The sequence below is a fragment of the Phoxinus phoxinus genome (assembly GCF_949152265.1).
Source record: "Phoxinus phoxinus genome assembly, chromosome: 19".
NCBI classification, from domain to species: domain Eukaryota; kingdom Metazoa; phylum Chordata; class Actinopteri; order Cypriniformes; family Leuciscidae; genus Phoxinus; species Phoxinus phoxinus.
This window is the reverse complement of record NC_136894.1, coordinates 26628636-26654999: the sequence shown is the minus strand read 5'-3', so window position 1 is coordinate 26654999 and position 26364 is coordinate 26628636. Positions and strand designations below refer to the sequence as shown.

The 26364-nt window shown below is 37.3% G+C and overlaps 1 protein-coding gene, 1 long non-coding RNA gene and 1 pseudogene across 3 annotated transcripts in view; all 3 read right to left on the bottom strand.

The window, feature by feature from the left end:
• The window catches only part of LOC306986670, a 392716-nt gene that overhangs the window by 286884 nt on the left and 79468 nt on the right, over positions 1 to 26364 (bottom strand). The gene's annotated exons all lie outside the window — the stretch shown is intronic.
• LOC306987182 lies at positions 1816 to 11935 on the bottom strand (annotated as a pseudogene). The gene is made up of 15 exons (XR_013800719.1): positions 11386 to 11935; positions 11169 to 11251; positions 10678 to 10834; positions 10259 to 10420; positions 9816 to 9941; positions 8705 to 8779; positions 8176 to 8589; positions 5228 to 5783; positions 5067 to 5149; positions 3159 to 3315; positions 2800 to 2961; positions 2557 to 2682; positions 2389 to 2463; positions 2084 to 2226; positions 1816 to 1942 (listed from the first exon to the last, which is right to left on the bottom strand). The product of XR_013800719.1 is annotated as an uncharacterized misc_RNA (transcript).
• LOC306987089 (keratin, type I cytoskeletal 13-like) lies at positions 22347 to 24617 on the bottom strand. Its single transcript, XM_079591076.1, has 7 exons — positions 24073 to 24617; positions 23788 to 23870; positions 23555 to 23711; positions 23311 to 23472; positions 23094 to 23219; positions 22788 to 23011; positions 22347 to 22546 (listed from the first exon to the last, which is right to left on the bottom strand). The coding sequence occupies exons 1-7, from the start codon at positions 24520 to 24522 to the stop codon at positions 22405 to 22407; spliced, it is 1344 nt and encodes a 447-aa protein (XP_079447202.1). The 5' UTR covers positions 24523 to 24617; the 3' UTR covers positions 22347 to 22404.

Here is a 26364-nt window from a genome sequence, read left to right as displayed (position 1 = left end):
TATTTTTATGATTTAATAATTAATAGCTTTTCGTTAAACTCACGAACCACTGCAGTTCCTTCACGAACCCTATCCTGGAACACCCTAACAATGTAATATTTAATGCACTCCATGTTGTTGATAAAGAATGGAATATATTTTCTTTCTCTTTGTATTTTTATATGGTCAATATGGTACAAGATTATCCAAATTAAATGAATGTGATCAACGATTTAGGTCAAAAGTGATCAAAACGTAGCCTTAGATTAGGCTATATTACCTTAAATGTGTAATGTAACGGATTACGTTACTAACTAACAACTGACTATTTGTAAATAATCCACCCAGCACTGAAGATGGTTTACAGTGTGAGGTTTTTAATCCAATGTTTAATACGGAACTAAAGTGATGTTTGAATTCTAAAATAGGTAAAAATATATTTTTTTCTACATTTCTTTTGTAGGATGCCGAAATCTTGACATCATTTATATTCTTAGGTCAGCCACCAGATGTCTCTGTCACCTCATCATCCACACATCTGCTCCGGACCGCCTTGTAAGTAGTCAAACCTGCATTTTTTGTAGTTGTTTATATCTTACATGGTTTTAAAATCTTTCATTTTCACATTTTCTTAATACACACCTGTAGCCAATATTTCATTTATTTCAATTTGGTTCTCCACTCATGGAATTATGGCCTGTTTTGATTTCTGCTTTTTAATGATAAACAATGTTATTGCTGTGTTGGGATGCCACTTGATGTCCACTGTCAAATGTGGGTCCTAAAACAAAACCTTGATTGAACTACTGGTCTTTTTTGGCTTACATTTAACTCTGGACATGGATTATAGTCACATTAGAGACTCTGCAGAAATGTTAATGACTGTTAATGTTTCCTTGACAGCTTTGCTGCTGAAGATCAAGGATAAAACAAGTAAAAAGTAGCCTGAAAACTGACAGAGCCCAACCTTATTGGACATTCAGGAGCGCCACCTGCTGTTTGTGCACTGTAGGTCTTTTTTTTTCTTTTCTTTTTTTCTTTTTTTTACAAAAATAGTCAAACTGAAGATGAGCTAGTCTCCTGGATTGAAAATCCACAGAAGAACCCTCAAAATGAAATGAAGCCATGACAAGTAAGAATTAGAACCAGTAAATGCTGTTGCTGTTTGCAGATATATTACAATAACATGCTAAACATATTTTATAATTAATGAGACCCTTCTTTCTTAAAGATAAGGGCTCCTAAAGGTTTTGTTTTTGGTTCCCCAAAGAACCTTTCAGTGAACAGTTCTCCACATAACCATTGTTTTCTTCAATGTTCAGAACATTTTAATAATCTAAAGAACCCTTTTCCACTATAAACAACCGTACACTGGAAACTTGTAGGTTAAAGGCTCTTCATAGAACCATTGATCCCATTAAAAAACTTTTTTTTTTAAGTGCACTTATTTGAATGCCTTTATGCCTAATATTATTCATAAATACATGTAATCCCACTTTAAAGAGGTGTATTCTACAGCAGAGTACACATTTTTAGATACAGGAATGCATATTTTCCTGCAAAAATTTAGTTTCACAATTAAATGAAAGGTAATTGAATGTAATCATTTCCAGCAGATTACAATTTATAACATGTATTGGATTTTTTTTTTAAATTTAAAATATTTTTTAGTTTTATTTGAAAATAATGTATTTTTATTATTATTATTATTATTAAAAATATAATCCCACTTTTAAGATTAAGTAGATCTGCTGACTATGCATCATTACCACAAAAATGGCTAAAACGCAGTTTTATTTGGTTTCCAGTTTTGTGCATACAGCAAACAAACGTGCATTACAAAACTATGCGACTGTCAGACATGGTTGAAGACGTGGAGCTGGAAACCACTTTTCCATCAACAACCTCTTCCACGATTGTGATGACTTTAGTCTTCGAGGTGGAACTGGAGGCTTTTTTGACACTGTAGAAAAAAAAAACAGTTAGAGAACCTTCATTTTAAACTCAGTATAGCCTATTAATAATTCTTGAGATACTTCATTTTTAATGTTTTTGCAGCTGAACGACAGAGAATTATGTGAAAGAAATCAACAGATAAACTCACGTGGCTTCTCCGTCCAGCAGTCTCCTGTACTCTGCGATCTCCATCTCCAGTCTGGTCTTGATGTCCAGGAGCATCTGGTACTCATAACGCTGGCGCTCCAGATCGGCACGAAGCTTCACGAGGTTCTCTTCCTGGATGGTGACCTAGAAGCAAAAAAAAAAGTGGTTTTGTTCCTCTTCAGATCTTACATTCTTAATATGTGCTGAATAATGTTTTGTGTGTTCAGAAAGTCAGTTTTGCAGTGACGTGAGGGTGAGTAAATGATTTTTGAACGAACTATCCCTTTTCATTGTGAATCTACTCACCTGATGTTGGTAGCTTGACAACTTCATGGAATAACGATTCTTTGTATCAGACAATGTGGCCTCCATAGATGCGTTCTAAGTTGATGACGACATGCACATTCAGAATAAAGTCAAACTAAAATACTAAAGAGTCAGTGCCACAAAAACGGCCAATTGTGTGTCACTAACCATGGCTGATATGGACTGGAGTTCGATTTCCAAGGACTGCATTCTGGATTTGACCACATTGACTTCAGAGCGAGATGTTTTCAAGTCTGTGGTGCTGGAGACAACTTCTTGTTTCAGAGTTTCTGTCTAAAATTGAAAATAGAGGGATGTTATATGTGTTGAATTGAGCTGTCTCACACCATTCTGTCATGAGAAGCACATTAGAAGTGTGTGTCCCTCCCTGTATGTTTGGATAAATCTCACCTTTGTCTTGAACCAGTGCTCAAGATCTCTTTGGTTCTTCGCTGTGACAGATTCATAGTGCTCACGGATTTCTGCCATGATCTTGGTGAGATCCTCCTGTGGAGCCGCGTCAACCTCGACGTGAACCTGTCCGCTCATTTGTGTGCGTGCGGCCAAGAGATCCTAAGAATATGAATCCATATTCATGTCACCTCACTGATAAATATTGTGTATCCTCACTGAGAAATCTGTTCTCACATATACTTGGCATATAGCATTGAGTATAGATTCAGAGATGAACTGTAATTGACAAATGACTTTATTTCTGCTTGTATAACTTATTGTAACACCACTTTCTCTCTAGCATTATATTTCTATACCTCCTGATGATTCTTCTTCAGAAAGACCAGCTCCTCCTTCAGCCCTTCGATCTGCACGGTGAGGTCTTTTCTGCTGATGATGAAGTCATCAAGGACCCTCCTCAGGCCGCCGATGTCCGCTTCCACAGACTGACGTATGGCATGCTCGGTTTCATATCTGGCATGCAGCAACATTTTCTTTACAAACACTCACACTGGACATTAGACAATTAAGTCCACCTCCAAACGGTAAAACTCATTTAATGCAACACTCATATATTTATCACTGTAAAAAATGATATAATCAAAAAGTTACGAAAACATTTGTTTGTACATTGCTGAGGTAAGCCATTTTCAATTTTTTTTTTTTTTTTTTTTACAAGTTATACAAGATCTCAACTCATTTTTTAAGTCAGTTTGACTTAAGTTGAAATGACTTAAACATTGAAGTTGATTGCACTTAAACATTTACTGCAGCACTTTTCTTTACAGTTTTACTGTAAAACCTTGTCGTAATTCCTATACATTATTTATGTGAAAAAAACAAAACATTTAACAATTAAAAAATTTTTTTTTTTTAATTTAGTCACAGAGATAACATTATTTGTGACAATTTCATAATATATAACATTTGGGGTTCAAAATGTGAAATACAAGTAAAAATGCTGCTATTTTGCAGTTTTCTATTATAAATTAGCCTATATTGTTTGCTTGTTTCATTAATGACCAGGAATTTTTTGAACAATTTTCAAGGCAAATTATTATATATATATATATATAGATAGATAGATAGATGGATGGATGGATGGATGGATGGATGGATGGATGGATGGATGGATGGATGGATGGATGGATGGATGGATGGATGGATGGATGGATGGATGGATGGATGGATAGATAGATAGATAGATAGATAGATAGATAGATAGATAGATAGATAGATAGATAGATAGATAGATAGATAGATAGATAGATAGATAGATAGATACTGTAGATAGATATGGATGGATGGATGGATGGATGGATGGATGGATGGATGGATAGATAGATAGATAGATAGATAGATAGATAGATAGATAGATAGATAGATAGATAGATAGATAGATAGATAGATAGATAGATAGATAGATAGATAGATAAATAGATAGATAGATAGATAGATAGATAGATAGATAGATAGATAGATAGATAGATAGATACTGTAGATACTGTAGATAGATATAGATGGATGGATGGATGGATGGATGGATGGATGGATGGATGGATAGATAGATAGATAGATAGATAGATAGATAGATAGATACTGTAGATACTGTAGATAGATATAGATGGATGGATGGATGGATGGATGGATGGATGGATGGATGGATGGATGGATGGATGGATGGATGGATGGATGGATGGATGGATGGATGGATGGATAGATAGATAGATAGATAGATAGATAGATAGATAGATAGATAGATAGATAGATAGATAGATAGATACTGTAGATACTGTAGATACTGTAGATAGATATAGATGGATGGATGGATGGATGGATGGATGGATGGATGGATGGATGGATGGATGGATGGATAGATAAATAGATAGATAGATAGATAGATAGATAAATAGATAGATACATAGATAGATAGATAGATAGATAGATAGATAGATAGATAGATAGATAGATAGATAGATAGATAGATAGATAGATAGATAAATGGATGGATGGATGGATGGATGGATGATGGATGGATGGATGGATGGATGGATGGATGGATGGATGGATAGATAGATAGATAGATAGATAGATAGATAGATAGATAGATAGATAGATAGATAGATAGATAGATAGATAGATAGATAGATAGATAGATAGATAGATAGATAGATAGATAGATAGATTCTGCTATGATATGAGTTGAATCTGCTTAAAAGACTCACTTTATTCTGAAATCATTGATGGCCAGGCTGGTGTTGTCAATGCTGAGATGGACTCCACCCTTCAAATGAATGGCCGCCATGATCTGGACATATAAATTAATATTTGATTTACTTTTTGCCCCGTATTTTCATAGCATGTCACCCTGAAAATCTTAACATACCTTAGCCTGAAGATCCTTTATGGTGACATTGTAGGCGGTGTAATCACGAGCAATAGGAGAGGCTTTACCATCAAGGAACTGACGGATCTTCAGCTCCAGATCAGCGTTGGCCTTCTCCAGTGAGCGGACCTTGATCAGGTAAGCGGCCAGACGGTCATTGAGGGTCTGCATGGTGAGTTTCTCATTGCCAATGAGGCTGTCTGCAGACGCTGACGCGCTGAAACCTCCTACAGAAAGAGAGGATTTGGAGATCCGGACCCCTGAGCCTCCTGCGCCGCCGTACACGCTGCCAGACCTCACGATGCTCATCCGGCGGCTTCCTCCACTCGACGTGGATATGCGCATGGATGAGCCACTGGAGGACATGTAGCCGCTGCGGGAAGAGAAGGTGGAAGTCATGGTGACTGAGAGTTTCTGTCTGCGTCTGTCTGACAGGTCCGTAGATGATGGAAGGAGAACTCCGGCTTCTTTTATAGAGTGAATATGAATACGAGACACAATACCTGGAATTCCATGCATGTCATCTCTGCACATTTTCTGGAACATCTCCAGCAACCTTAAAGGTCACACCTAAAGTGAATTTCAAGTGTATTTGTATCATTTTTTATGTTTACATTTCTTGTGTTTTAATTTTTTTTTTTTTTTTTCTGTAAGCATGCATACAATCCTCTCAAAATTCTTTGAGTTTTATGCTTTAAAAAGCTTGGGATCAGTAATAAAATATATATTATAATTAGCACTTTTATTCAGCAAGGTTGCATTCAGTTGATCAAAAGTGAGAGTAAAGACATTTATTTTGATACAACAGATTTGTATTTCAATTAAATGCTGTTTTGAACTTTCTATTCGTCAAAGACATAATGGTTTGCACAAAAATATGAAGCAGCAGCACAACTGTTTTCAACATTGATGATAATAAGAAATGTTTCTTGAGCAGCAAATCATCATATTGTAATGATTTCTGAAGGATCATGTGACACTGAAGACTGGAGTTATGATGCTAAAAATTCAGCTCCGATCACAGGAATAAGCTAATTTAAAATATATTCACATAGATAACTTATATTTCCAATTGTAATAATATTTTTTGAACAAATAATTGCAGCCTTGGTGAGCATTAGAGACTTCTCTCAAACACATTATAAAATCTTATATATACTTTAAACAAACCTTAAAATCTTACACAAGTAAATGTATCTTATTTAAAAGATTTTAGATATACTTTACAATAAGGTTCATTAGTTAACATTAGTTAACTACATTAGTTAGCATGAACTGCATGTGTAATGGTAGTTAATACATTAACTAATGTGTTGACTAATGAACCTTGTTTTAAAGTGTTACCGATATATTTACTTGAAGACAAAAGTACTGTTAATATACAGTACTGTGCAAAAGTCATAGGCACGTTAGTATTTTCACACCAAATTTTTTTTCAATTTGTTTAGTGTACCTGGACAAAAGCAAAGGGTGGTCACACCAAATATTGCTTTGATTTAGTTAATAGAAGTTAATGTATTTATGACATTATTTTTGAAAGCATCCTCGCTTTACAACATTTTTACACAAGTGCCTAAAACTGTTCACAGTACTGTAGATTTCTTCAAGCGTCTTGGATTCGTCGCCGCAGTTCTTCTGGATTTAGTCTGTCTCAGTTTTTCTCTGTTTCTTCATGTAATCACAGACAGACTCGATGACGGTGAGATCAGATCTCTTTGTGGAGCACCAGCTGTTGATACACACATCTCACTGGTTTACAATAATTAATGGCAAAAGCAATGTTTGGACATTTAAATTGATATTTTCTGCTGACACACTACAGCAAAATATATAAATAATTGGCTTAAAATTCTTTTTTTAGGGGGGGGGGGGGGTGTACACAAGTACTGTGTGTGTATATATACATTTGCAAAATTGATGTTTTGCACCATATACAATTTCTTTCCTTTTTCTTTGATAGTGTCATTTAGCTGTTTTCTTACATTTTCTTGGTTATTTTGACGTTTTTAAAAATTTAAAATTTCAAAATACAACATTTTAGAAAAACAAATCCTGAGAAAAGAATCCAGTAGCAAAGCAATCATCATGAAAAGAGATGCTTTAAACGTGAGAGTTAAATACCTCCACAGTTATGTACCAGGAAAATGAATTCTGACCAAACCACGTTTCTTTTATGGGCTGGGCTGGGCTGGGCTGACATTTCTGCAGTTGATGTGTTAACATTTGTGGTTTCTTATATGTAAAGCAGCATTAACACGGAAAGGTGAGCCTTAAAGCAAGTTCGTCAGAACAATAACCAGATTTGTTGTCATTTTAGGAAAAAATGGAACATCTTTCATTCCAGTTTGACCTTTTGTTGCTTTACAACATAGCAGGAGAGATTTGTCAAGATTGTGCAATGCTAACTGCTTTGTCGTGCACTGACCGAACACTAACCCTATACTATAACTTATCTTATCATCTTGTCGTATGAATGTCTACTCTCAGTACCATTACTTAATCACATACCTGTGTATTCCTTCAGCAGATGCAGTCATCTGAAGTCTGGCTAAACCAGCCCATCAAGATTTGAAACTTTCATAACTTTTTTTACATAGTTGCATTTCTGAGGTTTTGCTAACCTAGTTAAAAACGCTGTTTTAAGATTTTGGATAATGGGATGAGAAATAATGCTCACCTGGATTTCATTGAGGATGTGAGTGCATTGGTATTGGATGTGTTTAATGATGTGCATTGTAATACCCTCTTTGCATTTGTTTTGTTCTCTTTAACTTAAGTTGAAACATTTCAAAATGGCACCCATGTACAATAGATGACAGAACCACACACATTTTGTCTATGGCATGTTTTTATAGTTGTAAATGCTCACAGACAACCTCCATATTTTTGTCAGCTTGATAGGAGCTACAGGGGTATTCTCCAACTGACATGACTCTGGTGTGCTTTACTTAACTAGGGATGTTGAAGAGGAAGAAATCACCACCCCACCATCAACCACCTCTTCCATAACTGTGATCACTGCTGTTCTGGTGGTAGTGGTGGAGCTGGAGGAGGAGCTGGAGCCAGAGTTGGCTGAGATTGCAAAGCTGTTGGGAGACAAAAATACGCAACCAGTTAAACCTGAAATGCCCAATTTGTACTATCCATCCATCCATCCATTTGGAGCAGAGCATGTACTTGTTGATGTCTATATAAACATGCTCTGTGATTTACCTGCCGCTGGCCTCTGCATCCAGCAGTCTCCTGTACTCTGCGATCTCCATCTCCAGTCTGGCCTTGATGTCCAGGAGCATCTGGTACTCTTGACTCTGGCGCTCCAGATCAGCCCGGAGCTGCACCAGTTGCCCCTCCATTCCACCCACCTACAAACCCGAGGGGAGAAGACAGAACTTTGAACCCCAACAGGTCATTTTAAAGCCTTATTAGGGAGCTGGCTACAGTAAGAGTATGATTTATGAGATTCTCAGCAGCTCTCACCTGTGCCTGGTAGCCGTAGAGCTGCAGGGAATAGCGATTCTCGGTCTCACTCAGGGTGTTTTCCATTGATGATTTCTGGGAGGTAGGGATAATGAGAAAAACATGTTAGCAACGACCAAAATTGTAAATTTCTTTAAACTTTAATAACCAGAAAGTACACAATTACTTTTGTCTTACTTTCAAATTGTTTTATCAACATTATAGGTTCGGTTGAGCTTATGTTTGCTGATCAATGTTTAAATGTGAATAAAAGCCTATATTAAATCTGTTCATCATATGAAGTGATCAAGTCTCTTCAGAAAATTTGGACTAAAACGATCAATTCATTTTGATTAGTTTTATGATCTCTTTATGAACTTTTTGAAGCGTCAAAGTGTCCGTTGCGTAGCTGTCTATGGAGGGACAGAAAGCTCTCAGATTACACCAAAAAAATCTTAATTTGTGTTCTGAAGATAAACAAAAGTATTACGGGTTCAGAACGACATGAGGGTGAGTAATTAACGACAGAATTTAAATTTTTGGGTGAACTAACCCTAAATGGCACTTGGTTTAAGACTTAGATATCTATTGCACTGACATTCATACATTGTTAAAGGTGCACTATGGGTGAAATGGGTCCTGCAGTCCAAATTCAAAATATTGGAGAGAGTTTTTTCCAGCCCCCTTCTCCTCAGACTTGATGCTCACACGGTTTGCCAGATTGATTGTAATTGATATTGGAAAGCGACGAGCCTTAAAGAGCATAAGTTGTTCAGCTAATGTATGTTTGGAATGTTTTTATTGGTCGATAGAATTTGCGATCTCTGACCCAGTTCGTTTGCTGGCTTCCATCGCAGTGTTTGCCGCCAACTGGCAACCCGGGATGTTGAAATGCCATTGGGTAAATTGGCAGTGGGTGGGATCACAAAGACCAAAACAAAAACAGATATTCCGAAACTGTCTGTAACATTGTTTTTCAGAGAAACGAGTATTTGAACTTAGCATGTTTCCTACATCTCTGCAAATGCTTCATTAAAGTAAAGCAAAAAAATGGCATTGAGCACATTTAAGTGTGACTTATGTGTCTAAATAGTTTTTGAGTTCACTGTACATTTCGTGAACACATACTCACCATGGAAAGGAGGGACTGAAGCTCAATCTCCAGTGACTGTACTGCGCTCTTCACTGTGTTGACCTCGGTTTTCGACGTCTGCAAGATCTCTGTGCTTGTTACAACCTCTTGTTTTACGGTCTCAGACTGCAAAATAAATATTAAAATTTCATTTTATTTCATGCATGTATAAACCCAACATAGAGGTACCTGTACCTAATGTTTATGGCACATACATACTACTACTCACCAAAATAAAAGTCTCTTTTTTGCAAGATCTGAGCAGTTATCAAAATTTTGTTTTAATCTTAGTATTGATGTTTTGTTTTCCTTTTATTAACTATTATTTGGACCAACTTTATTATTTTATTTCCGACATTTTTTGAGCTGAGCCAATGGAATGCATATGACTTTATGGGTGTTGTGTTTCTCATGTACAGAGTAAGCTTCTGGACTGAACCAACCTTCTGCTGGAACCAGCCTTCAAGGTCTCTCTGGCTCTTGGCTACGATGGTCTCGTACTGCTCACGCAACTCAGCAAGAATTTTGGTGAGGTCTTCCTGTGGTGCGGCATCAACTTCCACGTTGATCTGTCCACTCATCTGTTCACGTGAGGCCAAGAGGTCCTGAAGATACATTATATATAATTTTCAGATGCTATTTCAAAATATCTTCTCATCATCACCTGTCTATTCTTGTCTTCAAAAGTCATGGTATGGAAATATGTTACAAAACAGTGACATCTTGAGCTTAAGGCTATAAAGCACCTGTGTGACCCGACCTGCTGTCTACAAGGTTTAACTGGAACAGTTTTTTGCATAAATCTTCTGTTTGACTCTGCTTCATTATGAACAGCCTAAAGTGTTTTGAAAGGATTTGCTACCTCCTCGTGGTTCTTCTTCATGTAGACCACCTCCTCTTTGAGCCCTTCGATCTGCAGATTGAGGTCTTTATTGTTCAGGTTGAGCTCGCTAAGAACACTCTTTAACCCCGCGATGTCGGCCTCCATAGACTGACGCATTGCCATCTCATTCTCATATCTGTCAAATAAAAAGAAACATTATTAAAAGAACGTTCTTTTTTCAACATCAAGATTTTATGTTAAAATTCATAGTCTACTGCTATACTAGTTCATACTAGTTCATAATAGTTTACTATTTCATTTTCTTGTTTTTTTAATGTGCAAATTGATTTTTAAACTATTTTAAAATGTTTAGCTTTCGTCACAGAGAAGAACATGCAAAATGACCCAAAAGCAGATTTACAAATGACTTCCATTGCTGTTTATGTTGTTGTTTTTTTAGAATGTATGTGCATTTACACAGCATATATTCTATACAATTTATTTATTTAATAAAAAATATATATAATTACTTCATTCTGAAATCATCTGCAGCCAAGCTAGCATTGTCAATGCTGAGATGGATTGTGTTCTTTACCTGCATGGCACCCAAGATCTGAGAACAAACCAAGAAAAGTTAAAAAAAAAGTGGTTTTGTTTTGTTTGCATGTTGTATAGGGACTAAAGATGATTAGGTTATGCCATTTTCTTATAGCAGTAACCACAAATAATCTACCTAGCTAGACTTACTTTAGCCTGGAGGTCACTGGTAGTAGCCTCGAAGGCCGAGTAGTTACGAGCACTGCCAGAAGGAGAGATTCTGCTCTCAAGGAATTGGCGTATGTTCAACTCAAAGTCAGCATTGGCCTTTTCAAGGGAGCGGACCTTCTCTAGGTAAGTAGCCAGACGATCGTTAAGATTCTGCAATGTGGACTTTTCATTGCCAACGATGCTGTCATCTGCTCCTCCAGAGACACTGAATCCTCCCCCTGCTGCAGAACCAAATCCCCCACCGAATCCTCCACCAGCACCAAATCCCCCACCGAATCCTCCACCACCACCTCCTGCAGCACCAAACCCGCCTCCAAATCCACTTCCTGACCCTGCTGCGGTCATGGAACAGGAGGCACTGGAGATGCGGACCCCTGAACCCCCTGCACCCCCGTACACGCTGCCAGCCCTCATGACGCTGATGCGGCCACCTCCGCCTCCACCTCCTCCACCTGAACCGGAGAATCGTGAGGAGCCCATTGAGGACCTGCTGGAAACAAAGCTGCCGCTGGAGAAGGTGGTAGCCATGTGGACGGTGGTTTGTGGTCTTACTCTGCTCTGCCTGGAGAGCGAGTACAGTGGAGAAACTCTGGGTCCTTTTATGTGCTGGTGAAGCTGGCAAGGAAAGATTTGATAACCATATTTCCGTCAAAAACTTGCTGACACAAGCTTTCTGTCAGCTTCAATCATCTTAAAGTGAAAAGTGACGCTAAAACAAAATTGCTAGATTGATAATCCCCTCAAGTAAGTAAAATAGACGCTTGCATTCCCCCTCTAAACTTTCTCAGATTAGAGCTCTGTACATGTTGTAAGAAATTATAGTCTGCCCCGATCCAACTTCCACTCCAATATATACATTTATATCAGAATGTTCCTTCACTTAAAAGAGCTTAATTATCATATAGAGACAATTACATCCAATCTCAGTAATATGTAAATAAATAGCTTCACAGAGGGCAACCAACCACCATTTTGATTACAGGGACTTCAAATAGCTTGTCACCTTAAGCATTTGACCGTTCTAACAGAAGATCAAAGATGTGATCACTTCAGATAGATTGTATCACCTAAACCTTTTGCTGTTCTGATTTCATTTACATTAAGAGTTGACCATTTGGGTTGATCATATCCTGAACAAATGGTAGTCAATTGTAGAATGGGTGTGGGACACAGAGAATCTTCTCAGACAAGGGGGTGTCTCAACTTCATTAACATACAGACCACAGCTGTCACAATAAGAGCAACTTAATTTACATTAAGAGTTGAAAACTGTATTAGGATAAAAGGTTTGAGATTTGGATGATCTGGGTTCATTCTGACGCCGGTGAACCCAAGGTGCTTTTGTGTACCTTGCCACTACTTTGCTGTAATAAACTTCATTTTTGAGATCTTCGACGTCCACATCATTTTTTCTTACATTGGCGAGCCAGCCCAGTCGACGGATTTCCAACAAAGAAGAAAAAGGTAAGAAAAAGCTGTTTTCTTTCATTTATGCTGTTTTTGTCAAGGAATTCCTCGTTTTAAAAGAATCTAGAAAAGAAAAATTAAGGACAGAAGAGATCGAATTTAGTTTATTCAGTATTAGCAGGAGGAGTTTTAAGCCTATTCCGTACAATTTGTTTAAGATTCTAACGTAACTGAATAAGCCCGAAGCAGTGTGGTGGCAGACTTGTATTGGAATTGTTGTTTCTAAAGTAATTGAAACAAGGTGCTTAAGTGTAAAGTTTCTAAAGTAACTGAAACTTGGTGTTGGTCTCTTATAATTCTGTTAAGATTCTAAAGTAACTGAATAACCCGAAGTAGTGTGGTGGCAGAGTTATATTAGATTGGTTGTTTCTAAAGTAACTGAAACAAATGTGTAGGTTTCTAACGTACTTGAAACTGATTGTTGTAATGATTCTGAGGAAATTCTAAAGTAATTGAATAGACCCGACGCAGTGTGGTCACAGAATTATTTCACAACTATTGTGTGTTAGCATAAACTAGACTAGTGAGTCTGATGTGCCGTGACTTTGTGAAGTTTAAAACAAAAAACCCGAAGAAGTGTGGTTTTGCCCGACGTACTGTGGCATTGTTTTAAAATTCATAAATATTGTTTGAACCCGAAGTACTGATAAGCAATACTGTTTTTAAGACAATAACATAAAAAACCCCGACGTAGTGTGGTTATGTCCGACGTACTGTGACAGTGTTAATTTTTTGATATAATTTGTTTATGGCCGAAGTACTGGGAATTATCAAGCTGTTTTAAGGAAAATAAATAAATACATTAAAAAAAAACACTGAGTCCGACGTACTGTGACAGTGTTGTTTTTTTGATTTTGATTGTTTTTCCCTGAACGATTTTGTGTAAAATTTAAGGTCCTAAGGACTGTGAATTTGATTAAGTTTAGAAGGTTCGCTCAGTATGCTGGTTGTGTTCATTTGCATACAATCTGGGAATAAATTGACTAATGAATATCTTAAAGCATCTAGATAACGCAGTCATTTAAATCAGACGTTGTGAATACACAATTTACTGTAAACCCAGATATAACTTTAAAATGGAAGAAATGATCGTTAAATACATCGCTAAACACGGTTCTCCGGGATTGTTTGATGGAATAGAAAATATTGTTGATGAACCATATGAGTGGGCTATCTCTAAGTTTGAAAATGATCCCAAAATGCCTAAGGACAAAAATGGGAAAATTGCTAATGCGCTTCAAGCTCTTTTTGCTTCATATAAAGTAACTAGGAGGAGAGTAGATGAGTTAGAGGCTGAAAATGAGCGACTCAGTGTTGGGGTAATTTCTACAAAAAAATTGCCTGGCTAGTGAAACGATATGGAAAGAAGAAAAGGTCAAGATGCAGAATGAGATTACACTTCTTAGAACTAACAATAGTATGCTTAAATCATCAGTGGAAACATTGTCCAACAATTTGGAAGAAGCGAAGGCGGCTTGTCAGTTTATGATAAAGAATGGCACAACTGAGAAAAACCCTAGTAAGACATTGTTAGATGTCACATTGTGTAACCCAGTTCCAGAAATGCCAAATTTGCAGGAAGACAGGGCTGAGGGTTGGGAAAAAGATTCTCAGTCATTCAGTAGCCAATACTCTGACTGTAGAGTCAGGTTTCCTATGGCACCAGTCCATACTACTACGAATGTGCGTGCTAGTGAAGGAAGGGAAGAACCAATGACCTCTACTATAGTCCGAGGATTTAATCCGACAGAACTAGAAACTATGATCAAGAATATTGGAAAATTTGATCCTGCCAAACACGACCCATTAGATTTTCTGAAAAACTTGGAGGAATATTCTGAAGTTTACAATTTTACAGATGGTGATGCATGCGTATTGCTAAGAATGTGTTTGCCTGACACTTTGTCTGGAGCATTAACTCAGAAAGTGAAGAACAGGACTGCTACTAAGTCAGAGAGGAAACAGGCACTGCTGGATGTCCTAGGTGTGATGTCAGTTAATTGGGATAGGATATCTGAGATGCAAATGAGAAAAGGGGAACACCCAGCAGCATTCTCAGAACGATTACTGGAGACATTTAAGACTTTCAGTGGCAATTCTGATATTACTCAGGATGATATCAGTTTCAAGACTGCTTTGATTAGCAAATGTGACTCATCCACCCGTTCTGCTGTGACGATGTTTGTGACACCTCTGTCTGAATATAATGACATTATTGCTAAAATTACACAGTTTTACAACAATAATGCTAATGCAAAAAGTCAAATGAAAGCTGCCAAATCTAGACATCCAGTTGCTGCCTTTAGTGGGAGAGAATATTCTACATTATCTAATGGTCTCCATCATAGACCAAGGAGATTTGCAAGAATAAATTCAGGTGTTATTCTGTGCTATGCATGTGGAAAAGCTGGTCATATTGCTAGACATTGTCAAGACAATGAGAGACCTCTTCAAAGCTTTGTCTGTCATGCATGTGGAAAGGATGGTCACATTGCAAGGCACTGTTTGGAGAAAAGAAAGGAAGATCAGGAAGTTGTTTGTTTTGCTTGTGGAATGATAGGGCACAAGGCAAGACAGTGTCACTTTTCACACAAAAGAGGGCAAAATGGACAAATGGGCTATCGTGGTTTGCTTAAGAAAATAGGCAATTTAGAAACCCAGTTAGCACTGTTGAAAGGGAATAATGAAGAATTAATTCACAACTTGTCAAATATATCACTGCACGAGCAACATGACTCAGTCACAAGCACATGCTGATGTAAATTAGAATGAGTTTTTATGATAGTAACATATTTTAGAAAATGGTTTACTATCAAAAGGGGGGCAATTCCTTCTGAAGCATGTTTTATTAGCGTTGATATGTAGTTGAAATTTATAATAAATGTTTAAATGACATTAATTTTGAAATTATTTTTGAGACATTACTGCTGTTTGATGTTCATTTGATTAAACCTGTGACTTTGATGTTTGAATGTGAAAAGATGCTTGTGGGGGAAAGGGGGGCAACCTCTTCTTTTGATTATGGTTTCAGATATAAGCATCAAGATGTTTGTCTGAAATGTGTAACCTCCTGGAGAAAGGTGATCTGGTCGTTTGAAGGACGAGAAGGAAGTGGAGCCAGGGGATTTTCTCAAGAAAAAGAAAAGAATAGAGATATCCAGACCTGCAAGATCCAGAACTCCAGGCCTAAAAGTTAGGATGGAATAAACTGATGAAGAGGCACAGACTTGAACAACACCAGTGACTGCTTCTTCTAGAAGAATGGTCCAAAAAAAAGAAAAAAAAAAAAAAAAAAAAAAAGAAAAAAAAGAAAAATGGACAATGGGAAGTGAAACAAGAGGAGATTTCAGAAACAAACCGTTTCAGAGACTACGGACAGCAGTTTCTCCACATAGAGGGAAAACAAGTGGATAAAGGATGTCCACACTGATAAAAATGACACACACATGGACACAAAATGACACACACACACGGACACAAAATGACACACACACACACATGGACATAAAATGAAACACACACACACACACGGACACAAAATGACACACACACACACACACACACACACGGACACAAAATGACACACACACACACACACACGGACACAAAATCACACACACACACACACACCACACACACACACACACTATTGTCTATTGATTGTTGATTATTTGAGTTATCAAAACTAAACAATATGCTAACATCACTGATGAGAACACCACTGAACATTTGACATTGTGAGAGCCCAACAAGGCCTTGAAGAAAGACAAGATTTTTGCTAAACAAATGCATGATGGAGATGTGGCCTATTCTGGTTTAATTTGGAATGTAACCGTTAAAACGGCTGTATGTGTATGTATCTTTCTTATTATTTGCCAATGCATTATGTTATGTATTCTGTTTAAACATTAGATTATTGTTAGATTATAGATAATACCATGATCAATATTGAATGTTCCAAGTGGATATAATGGTTCTTGGTTACCTCGGTAAAAAAAGAAAGAAAGAAAAAAAGTAAATTTCATTATCACAAACTATGATAATTTTGCTCAAGTGAAGTAGAGCCATAACTCGGTGTGCAGGAGGCGTAGATCCCAAAGACGGGTAAGATTCTCCGATGGCCATAAGGGAACAACCTAAGCCAGGGCTACGCCGCCACTGAGGCACCTGCCCACCAGGAAAGGGAGGTGTTATCTATGAAAAGGGAGTGGTTTTGATGCTTCTTTTGGGCCAAGAGCATCACAGGGGGGTCTGTAAGAAATTATAGTCTGCCCCGATCCAACTTCCACTCCAATATATACATTTATATCAGAATGTTCCTTCACTTAAAAGAGCTTAATTATCATATAGAGACAATTACATCCAATCTCAGTAATATGTAAATAAATAGCTTCACAGAGGGCAACCAACCACCATTTTGATTACAGGGACTTCAAATAGCTTGTCACCTTAAGCATTTGACCGTTCTAACAGAAGATCAAAGATGTGATCACTTCAGATAGATTGTATCACCTAAACCTTTTGCTGATCTGATTTCATTTACATTAAGAGTTGACCATTTGGGTTGATCATATCCTGAACAAATGGTAGTCAATTGTAGAATGGGTGTGGGACACAGAGAATCTTCTCAGACAAGGGGGTGTCTCAACTTCATTAACATACAGACCACAGCTGTCACAATAAGAGCAACTTAATTTACATTAAGAGTTGAAAACTGTATTAGGATAAAAGGTTTGAGATTTGGATGATCTGGGTTCATTCTGACGCCGGTGAACCCAAGGTGCTTTTGTGTACCTTGCCACTACTTTGCTGTAATAAACTTCATTTTTGAGATCTTCGACGTCCACATCATTTTTTCTTACAATGTTCAGACATTTGTGGACATTTTTCACTGCTGATTGTACTGTAAAGCCCCTCACACTCTAAAGCCTGGAGTATTCTAGACCACCCTTAAAGGGACAGTTCATCCAAAAATGAAAATTAATTTGAAGATCATTTGAAGAATGTCGGTAACCAAACAGTTGATGGCCCTACAGAATCCCAAGCATCCCTTTAAAGGCTGTTAACTAACTCAATAAAATCAGACTCTCATTTAAAACTTTACTGCTTGTTACTCTAAAATCTGAGCCACAAAAAGCTCACTGCAGAATTTGAACACCAGTGATGTAGCCATGTTGGAAGAAGCAAGTGTGACTTCAGAGCTATGCTGATCTCATTGACAATTGAAGATTTGCATGCAGCAAATGATTATGTAACAGTTTTAACATAGGTGCACTAAAGTGAACTGTTTGAACCGTTTCACGTTTGAACATGTAGCAGGATGTTTCCAACCACATTTGTCTTAACATCAAATTCCTCCCTTAGGCTGTTGAGCTCAGGGCAGACCTCTGCGTAAAAAGAGACTCATGGTACATTTGATTATTTATGTATTGTTTGCCTTTAGTTCTCTTATCGTTATATTGAGTATTTTGATATAAGCTTTGTACAAATCTTACTTTAAAATAAGATTGGCCTTTTTCTACCTAAATCTTTTTTAACTGTCTTGATAAAACAGTCTCCTCTTTTATTTGGGCAGGTAAGATTCACAAAGTAAACAAGACTATTCTTCAATGCCGTAAAAGCGATGGTGGTTTAGCTCTGCCAAATTTTAGAACTGCTAATATTTCCAAGATTTCATTATGGTATAATGCTCCAGAGGATAACTGGTGAAGCTGCTACCTGTACGTCTTCTTCCCTTCCAGCAAGTCTTTGCTCCTCTATCTCTTCGACTCTCTAGCTTTACTAGAAATCCCATTGTGTTATCAACTTTAAAAATTTGGAAACAATTTCTACAACATTTTCATTTGAAATCACTCTCTGTTTTCAGCCCTATTTGCAACAATCACTTGTTTTTGCCATCTGTTATCTATCACACTTTTAATAGATGGCGTGATAAAGGCATTGTTTGTTTCTCAGATCTTTTCATTGATAAATCTTTTGCCACTTTCAACGACCTCGTTGTCACATTGTGTTCTGTTTAACATTTTCATGGACCTTCAGTTTGTTGTCATTTGTTACATGTCTTTGTTCAGATTCACGTCACTCAGCTGTCTCCTTGGTTACCGTCATTATTAGTTCATCTGTGTCAGCGGTGTTCCTTTAATTATCCTCGTTTGCTTTAATAGTTCATCCCTCTCATTCAGTTGTTGTTCAGTCTTAACGTTAGTTGGTGTGTTGCCCACGTCGTTTTGAAACTTTATTCATCATCTTCATCTGCCTTCCTGCAACCACTCGTGACGCTCGTATCCAAATATAATTTACATACTAAAGGCTTATTCAGGTATTTTCAACTTCGTCATTTAGCAAGAACTAATTCCTGCAGTTTCCCCAAATTGCCAGAAAAATCCCTGATTGAGAATTTACGGTCAGTCCCGGTAACCGTATCTTTTATATCTATTTCAAGTTGCTTTCATCTAGAACTTCATCTCTCTCCTGTCTGAAGTCAACATGGGAGAAAGTTAAAGAGTTAGAGCTTTGGTCCGAGGCCCTTGTTAGAGTTAACTCTACTTCTACATGTGCCCGGTTTGATTCAGGTAAAAGTTTTTCACTCTACCAAAGCTAGACTCCACAAATTGTTCTTGTATCAGGTGCTCCTTTTCCCCAGCTGATCATGTACATACATTTTTCACTTGCCCTAAACTGGCCTCATACTGGGCTTCCTTTTTTTGACTTTCTTTCAGGGGCTTTGCATATTTCTCTCCCTCCATGTCCTATTGTTGCCATCTTTGATGTGTCTGTTTACTCTTCTCTTTTCACAAAACAACAACAGATGTTATTGCCTTTGCCTCCCTAGAAGATGTATTTTGCTACATTGGAAGTCTCCAACTCCACCCCAGACTAACTCTTGGTAAAAAGATTTTATGTCATTCCTTTCTCTAGAAAAACTGAACCCTACCCGGGATTCAACTGTAAAATTCTATAAAACTTGGAACCCCATTCTAAATTTCTTTGATTCTCTGACCTCACTAGATTTCGATTAAGTTTGTACAGTGTGTGAGCATATATATTATATATATTATTATTATTATATACATTTCATGTATTAATGTTATATACATTTCAGGTATTATTGTTATTATCATAGATATTGCAGTGTCTTGTTAATCCACCTTTATGTTTATGGGTTTATGTTTGGGTTGGGGGTGTTTGTCTAGTTCTTGTCTGAATTCACTTTTTTTTCTCTTCTTCTTACTGTTTTGTCTATCATTCAGATTTAAATGTGGGGATAAAAGAGTGCAGATAATGTTCTCTTGACTGTATTGCTCTGGGGGTTTTTTTGTCTGTGAAATAATAAATCTTGTGGATTTAAAATAAGATTGGGCTAATAGTTATATATTTAATGATAACTATGTTTTGTGACTGACAAACAATCTGTCCAGTGTTTCACCCCCTACGGCCCTCCAGCATCTCCCCTACAGAGGACAGCAGTTTGGAGAATAAATGGACGGATGGCTAATATAATAAAAATATATGAATGAACATTTGATTGATGAGTTTAACGTTTTAAAACTCCAAATCAGATTGTCAGTAATTGTAATACTATAAATTAATATCCTATTCTTATTTACCCAATTTTGCTGTTCATTAATCGACAAAGAAAGTGTTACCCAGTTTTTAGTAAGAGTTCAGCATGCTTAAACTGCAGGAATTGACACTGGTATTTTACCTCTCCCTATTTTGCATATATTTAGCATGTAAAATATATATATATTCAAAAGTTCCCTGTTCCCAGTATAGTGCACTATAGCATTGTCTGAATTATGAGGAAACAGTTAAAAAATGTTCATTGTCAAATACTTCCCTATTGTAAAAAGTAAAAAATTTTATGTAATTCAAAGTTTTAAACAACTGTACTAGTCTTATTACATTTTCACAGTCACCAATTGTAAACGTATTAAAATTAATAGTTGTTCATCAATTCAATTTTGTCATTAAACTATCTTAAAGCAACATGTTTAAAATAACCTATGCCACAACGGTGTTAATGATGATGCAAACGAATCACCTTAAGAAATTTGGTTATTTGAATCCCAGAATTATCCTTTTCAGCACAATATTTAGTTAAATTTCTTGGAAATATAAACTTGATGTACCAACACTGCTTGTTTGTTTATCAGCGTCGAATGCGTGCTCAACCACAAGAGCGCGCGCGCGTGACAAGAATGGCGCGGTTTTCTGAGGAGGAGAGTCAGAGAATCAGAGGTGAGACACTTTACTTCACTCACGACTCACCACGAAAAAATCTATAACGTTTTTGGCCAGATGTGGAATATCATAATATCAATAACGTTATAATCCATCATTGAAACCCCGTATTCCTAGAGTATGCCTACTATAAATATTTCCCCCATTTAGAATGGTAACAACAACAGTTCCATAATGACAGATAAAAAAAATCCAGATTACAACAGTGGTTTCAAATAAAGTGTGTAAAGATATTCTACACTTGGCTGAGTTTGACGACTGCTGCGGATAAAACAAGATTCAGAATCCAAATGCTAAATACGATGGTCTCGTCCACATTGACATTACAATAATCATAATCATAATAAATACTTCCAGGCTAGTTGAAGTTATATTCCCACAACATTTACCTCACAGCTGGATTTGCAATTTTACAAGGGTGTGCAGAAATGTGTCTGCATTACTTGCACAATACTTAAATGTTTACTTTAAGTAGGCCTACTGACAGGGGTTTAGAGTCGTGGTCCTAGCTCACTTGGTGCCATAAACGAGATAACATATTTTAAACCATCTGTCAACGTTGTGTTGTAACCCCACCCTTTACCCCATGGCATGATAATACAGTAAGTGTGAATGACATAAAAGCATAAGACTGGTCAACTGGTTTATTGATAATCCCCTCAAGTAAGAAAGATAGACACCTGCATTCCCCCTCTACATTTTTCTCAGATGAGAGCTCTGTACATGTTCAGACATTTGTGGACTTTTTTTTTCACTGCTGGTTTTACTATCATTTGTCATGTAGACTTCACACACTCAGTGGTGCATAAATACGTTCAAATTGTTGAGGGTGTGCAAGAGAGAGATTTATTTAGTTATTTTGAGGGCCGGTCGTATATGTGAAACATTTTGCTTATATTTGTACATGGATATATACAAAATAATGTCCTTGTCCTTTGCAGCAAAGTGAACTTTAGCCTGATTTAATGCATGCAATTTAATGCATTGGCATTTTATTGTTATTTCAATTGTTGTACTGGTAATTGAGAACAGCCACGTAATCAGGTCTTTGAGTTAGTTGGTATTTATTTTTTCTAATTATAATGTTTTATACTACACTTAGGCTAATACTAGCTAAGCTGTTTTTTTGTATTTTTATTTTTATTTAAATGCCTTTTGCCTACATTTGCACATTGACTCAATATAGTATCCAAACTAAACTAAAGAAAATAAGACAAACACAAGATATTCTCAGTTAGGCCAGTTTATTGGTGTTTTTTAATTCACTCTGGGGTAGATTTTTGCTGCTCAAGAGCTCTTTTGAGACGTGGTCTGGCTTGTAGCCTGGGAAGATGAGCTGACCACTTTGCCGTCCACCACCTCTTCCACAATGGTTACCACTTTGCGTGTAGTTGTGCTTGAGCTTGAGCTTGCGCTTGTGCTTGAGAGGCTGCAGAGGTAGAAACACATCAAATTAAATTTCAGAAAATGCTTGGCAGATATTTCCATCCCACTTTAATTTAGTTTGTTGCAATAAGTCACCACTGCTCACTGAAAAATGTTGACACTACTGTTTAATCTAAATACGGTTCTTTAGAGATTTTGTTTTGTAGATGTCTCACCTAGAATCCATCCATTTGGAGCAGAGCATGTACTTGTTGATGTCTATATAAACATGGTCTGTGATTTACCTGCCGCTGGCCTCTCCATCCAGCAGTCTCCTGTACTCTGCAATCTCCATCTCCAGTCTGGTCTTGATGTCCAGAAGCATCTGATACTCTTGTCTTTGACGTTCCAGATCGGCACGAAGTTGCACCAGTTGCTCTTCCATGCTGGTCACCTGGAACTGGTAGCCGGACAACATGGAGCCGTAGCGGGCCTGTGTATCTTGCAAAGTGGCTTCCAATGATGATTTCTGTTGGGGGTGGGAATTAATTATTCAGTGTTCTGCACAATGTGAGGACGAAACTTTAAGGGATTTATTTCTCCTTGCTTACCATACTAAGTTGAGACTGCAACTCGATTTCAAGACTCTGGAGTGTGCGTTTAACCTCTGTGATTTCAGATCGGGATGTTGTAAGGGTTTCTGTGCTGACAGCAACTTCCTTGTTAATGACTTCGCTCTATGAAAGACAATCCATAGCAAAGCAGTCAGGTAAGTCTGTTGGTTTTGATTATAATGCTGCCCTTTCTTTAAAAACATCAGATTTTTACCTTGGACTGGAACCAAGCCTCAAGTTCTTTGCGATTCTTATTAGCAACAGCCTCATAGTGCTCACGGATTTCAGCCATGATCTTTGACAGGTCTTCCTGTGGTGCTGCGTCCACCTCTACATTGACCTGTCCACTCATCTGGGCACGTGCAGCCAAGAGTTCCTAAAGATGTAGTAAGAAACCACTGAGGATTTGCTTCGTTTAGAGGAATCACTTATTTATCAAAGAGTGTGAACCAACTTACCTCCTCGTGGTTCTTCTTGAGGAAGATCAGCTCTTCTCTCAGCCCCTCAATCTGCATCTCCAGATCAGATCTGGCCATTGTCAGCTCATCCAGCACCCTTCTCAGCCCAGCAATATCTGCCTCTACAGACTGCCTCATGTTCAGCTCATTCTCATATCTGCACAAAAAAGTAACTGATGTAAATGATTTGACCTTTTATAGATGTTGGAAGTGCTGTTTGTTTATTCACTTACTTGACTCTGAAGTCATCTGCAGCCAGCTTGGCATTGTCAATGCTCAAGTAGATGCCTCCGTTTAGACCAGTAGCATGCTGAATCTTCAAGTGGAAAAATGAATAAATAAAGTTAAATTTAGATCTCCTGAAGTTACCTACTTGAGAAATATGGTATTTTTTCCCATGCATTTTGTATATATGCTTTGCAAATGAGGAAACATGGGATAGTGAAATTGGATCATTTTTATCTAAAGGTAGGTTAATGATTGACTTGAATTAGATGTTCTGTAGTTATGTCATGTACCTTGTCCTGAAGGTCACTGATAGTAGCGTAATAGCCACTGTAGTCCCGAGAAGAGGGGGATGTCTTGCTCTCCAGGAACTGGCGGATCTTCAGCTCAAGATCACCATTAGCCTTCTCAAGGGTGCGCACCTTCTCCAGGTAGGTTGCCAGACGGTCATTGAGGTTTTGCATGGTGGCTTTCTCATTTGCAGACACATCAACAGCATCAGCCAGGTTGAAACCAGCACCACCTCCAAAACCAGCACCACCTCCAAAGCCAGCACCACCTCCAGCAGAGTAGGAACGAGAAGCAGAGGCACTGGAGATACGGACACCGGTTCCTCCTGCTCCCCCATACACACTACCGGCACGCATTGATGAGACACGACCAGCTCCGCCACCAAAGCCAGAAAATTGAGAAGATCCTCCTGAGGACATGTAGCTGCGGGTGGATGATGAAGAAGACATCATTTTGAAGGAGGCTTGCTTTTGTTCTCTACTCTGGAGAATGAGCGAGGCTGGAGAATGAGCGAGCGGATGAGTAAGGAGAAGGCGACCCTTGCTCCTTTTATGTGGACCAATGGGGGAGGGACTAGATGGATGAATTGCCTAAGGTGGGGGAGCGTGTAACTATTTGCCCATTCCCCGAGGTAGCAGGCGTGGCTGAAGACAGATTTGTGTGGTTTGTTAAAATCAGTTTAATTTAAATCCCTAAAAAAATCCTTAAAGTTTGACTATGAAATAATGGATTGACTGAAATGGGGGTTTTCCTTCTTTTATTAATGTTTTGTTAAATTAACTAATGTATTTCTACTTTAATGAAACGTTTGATGTTTGCACAGTATATTGGCCCTATCAGTCCGATAAGTAAAATAGAAGAATGTATTTAGATCTAGTCAAGAAACAATAGCCAAATGATCATAGGACCCCACATTATATGTATTTGGCCTATTTTTAAACATAAATTAATTAAAATGTTTACTTAAAGATATTGTTTGTTGTGTGGGACACATTTATATCTTTATTCTTTGTTATATTATTCTTGTACATAGGTATCTATCATTTATTTATTCCAGTGGTTTATAATAGGCCAATTTGAAAATGATTGTGGGGTGAAAGTTTAATTTGTTTTATTTATTCCAGGGGTTCATTTATTTGTTTTCCCATGCGCATATTGTTTGGTGTCATTTGACACATGTAGAGATGTAGACTTCAAAGGTGAAATTATATGTAATTTCACAAAAGGCAGATTCATTAAAAAAATAAATAAATCTATGAATATATTAATAATATAAATTATCCGTTTTTTGGATTGACAAATTCCATTTCCTAGTTTGCATGTGTTTTTTATGTTTTTTTTTTTTTTTTTTTTTTTACAGATATACATTACATTTAGATATACATTTAAACAACATATTTGCTTAATGCCCTTCTATTGCATCAAAATGAGCTATTAAAAACCAAATGCTTAAAAGTAGGTTTAGCTTGTCTGAGGTGTGTTTTGGGTCACTTGATATTAACCAGATTTGTGAGGGGTTGAAATGTTTTAATTTCAAATGGCAAATTTAAAGTTTTAATGTTGTATGTAACAAAGTTGTCTATAGGGCAACTTTTAAATGTTTGGAATATTGAGTGAATGTAATACCATAAAACTAAACACAGTTCCCAAAGTAAACAAGACTATTCTTCAATGCCGAAAAAGCGATGGTGGTTTAGCTCTGCCAAATTTTAGGTTTAGGACTGCTAATATTTCCAAGATTTCATTATGGTATAATGCTCCAGAGGATAACTGGTGAAGCTGCTACCTGTACGTCTTCTTCCCTTCCAGCAATTCTTTGCTCCTCTATCTCTTCGACTCTCTAGCTTTACTAGAAATCCCATTGTGTTATCAACTTTAAAAATTTGGAAACAATTTCTACAACATTTTCATTTGAAATCACTCTCTGTTTTCAGCCCTATTTGCAACAATCACTTGTTTTTGCCATCTGTTATCTATCACACTTTTAATAGATGGCGTGATAAAGGCATTGTTTGTTTCTCAGATCTTTTCATTGATAAATCTTTTGCTACTTTCAACGACCTCGTTGTCACATTGTGTTCTGTTTAACATTTTCATGGACCTTCAGTTTGTTGTCATTTGTTACATGTCTTTGTTCAGATTCACGTCACGCAGCTGTCTCCTTGGTTACGTCATTATTAGTTCATCTGTGTCAGCGGTGTTCCTTTAATTATCCTCGTTTGCTTTAATAGTTCTTCCCTCTCATTCAGTTGTTGTTCAGTCTTAACGTTAGTTGGTGTGTTGCCCTGCCTGTC

Coding starts and splice junctions, on each gene's coding strand:
- LOC306987089 (XM_079591076.1), bottom strand. CDS start 24,522: ATGATGTCTTCTTCATCATCCACCCGCAGCTACATGTCCTCAGGAGGA. Junction 23,712..23,787: donor GCAGATGACTTCAGAGTCAA/GTAAGTGAATAA, acceptor TTTTTTGTGCAG/ATATGAGAATGAGCTGAACA. Junction 23,012..23,093: donor TGCAGTCTCAACTTAGTATG/GTAAGCAAGGAG, acceptor CACCCCCAACAG/AAATCATCATTGGAAGCCAC.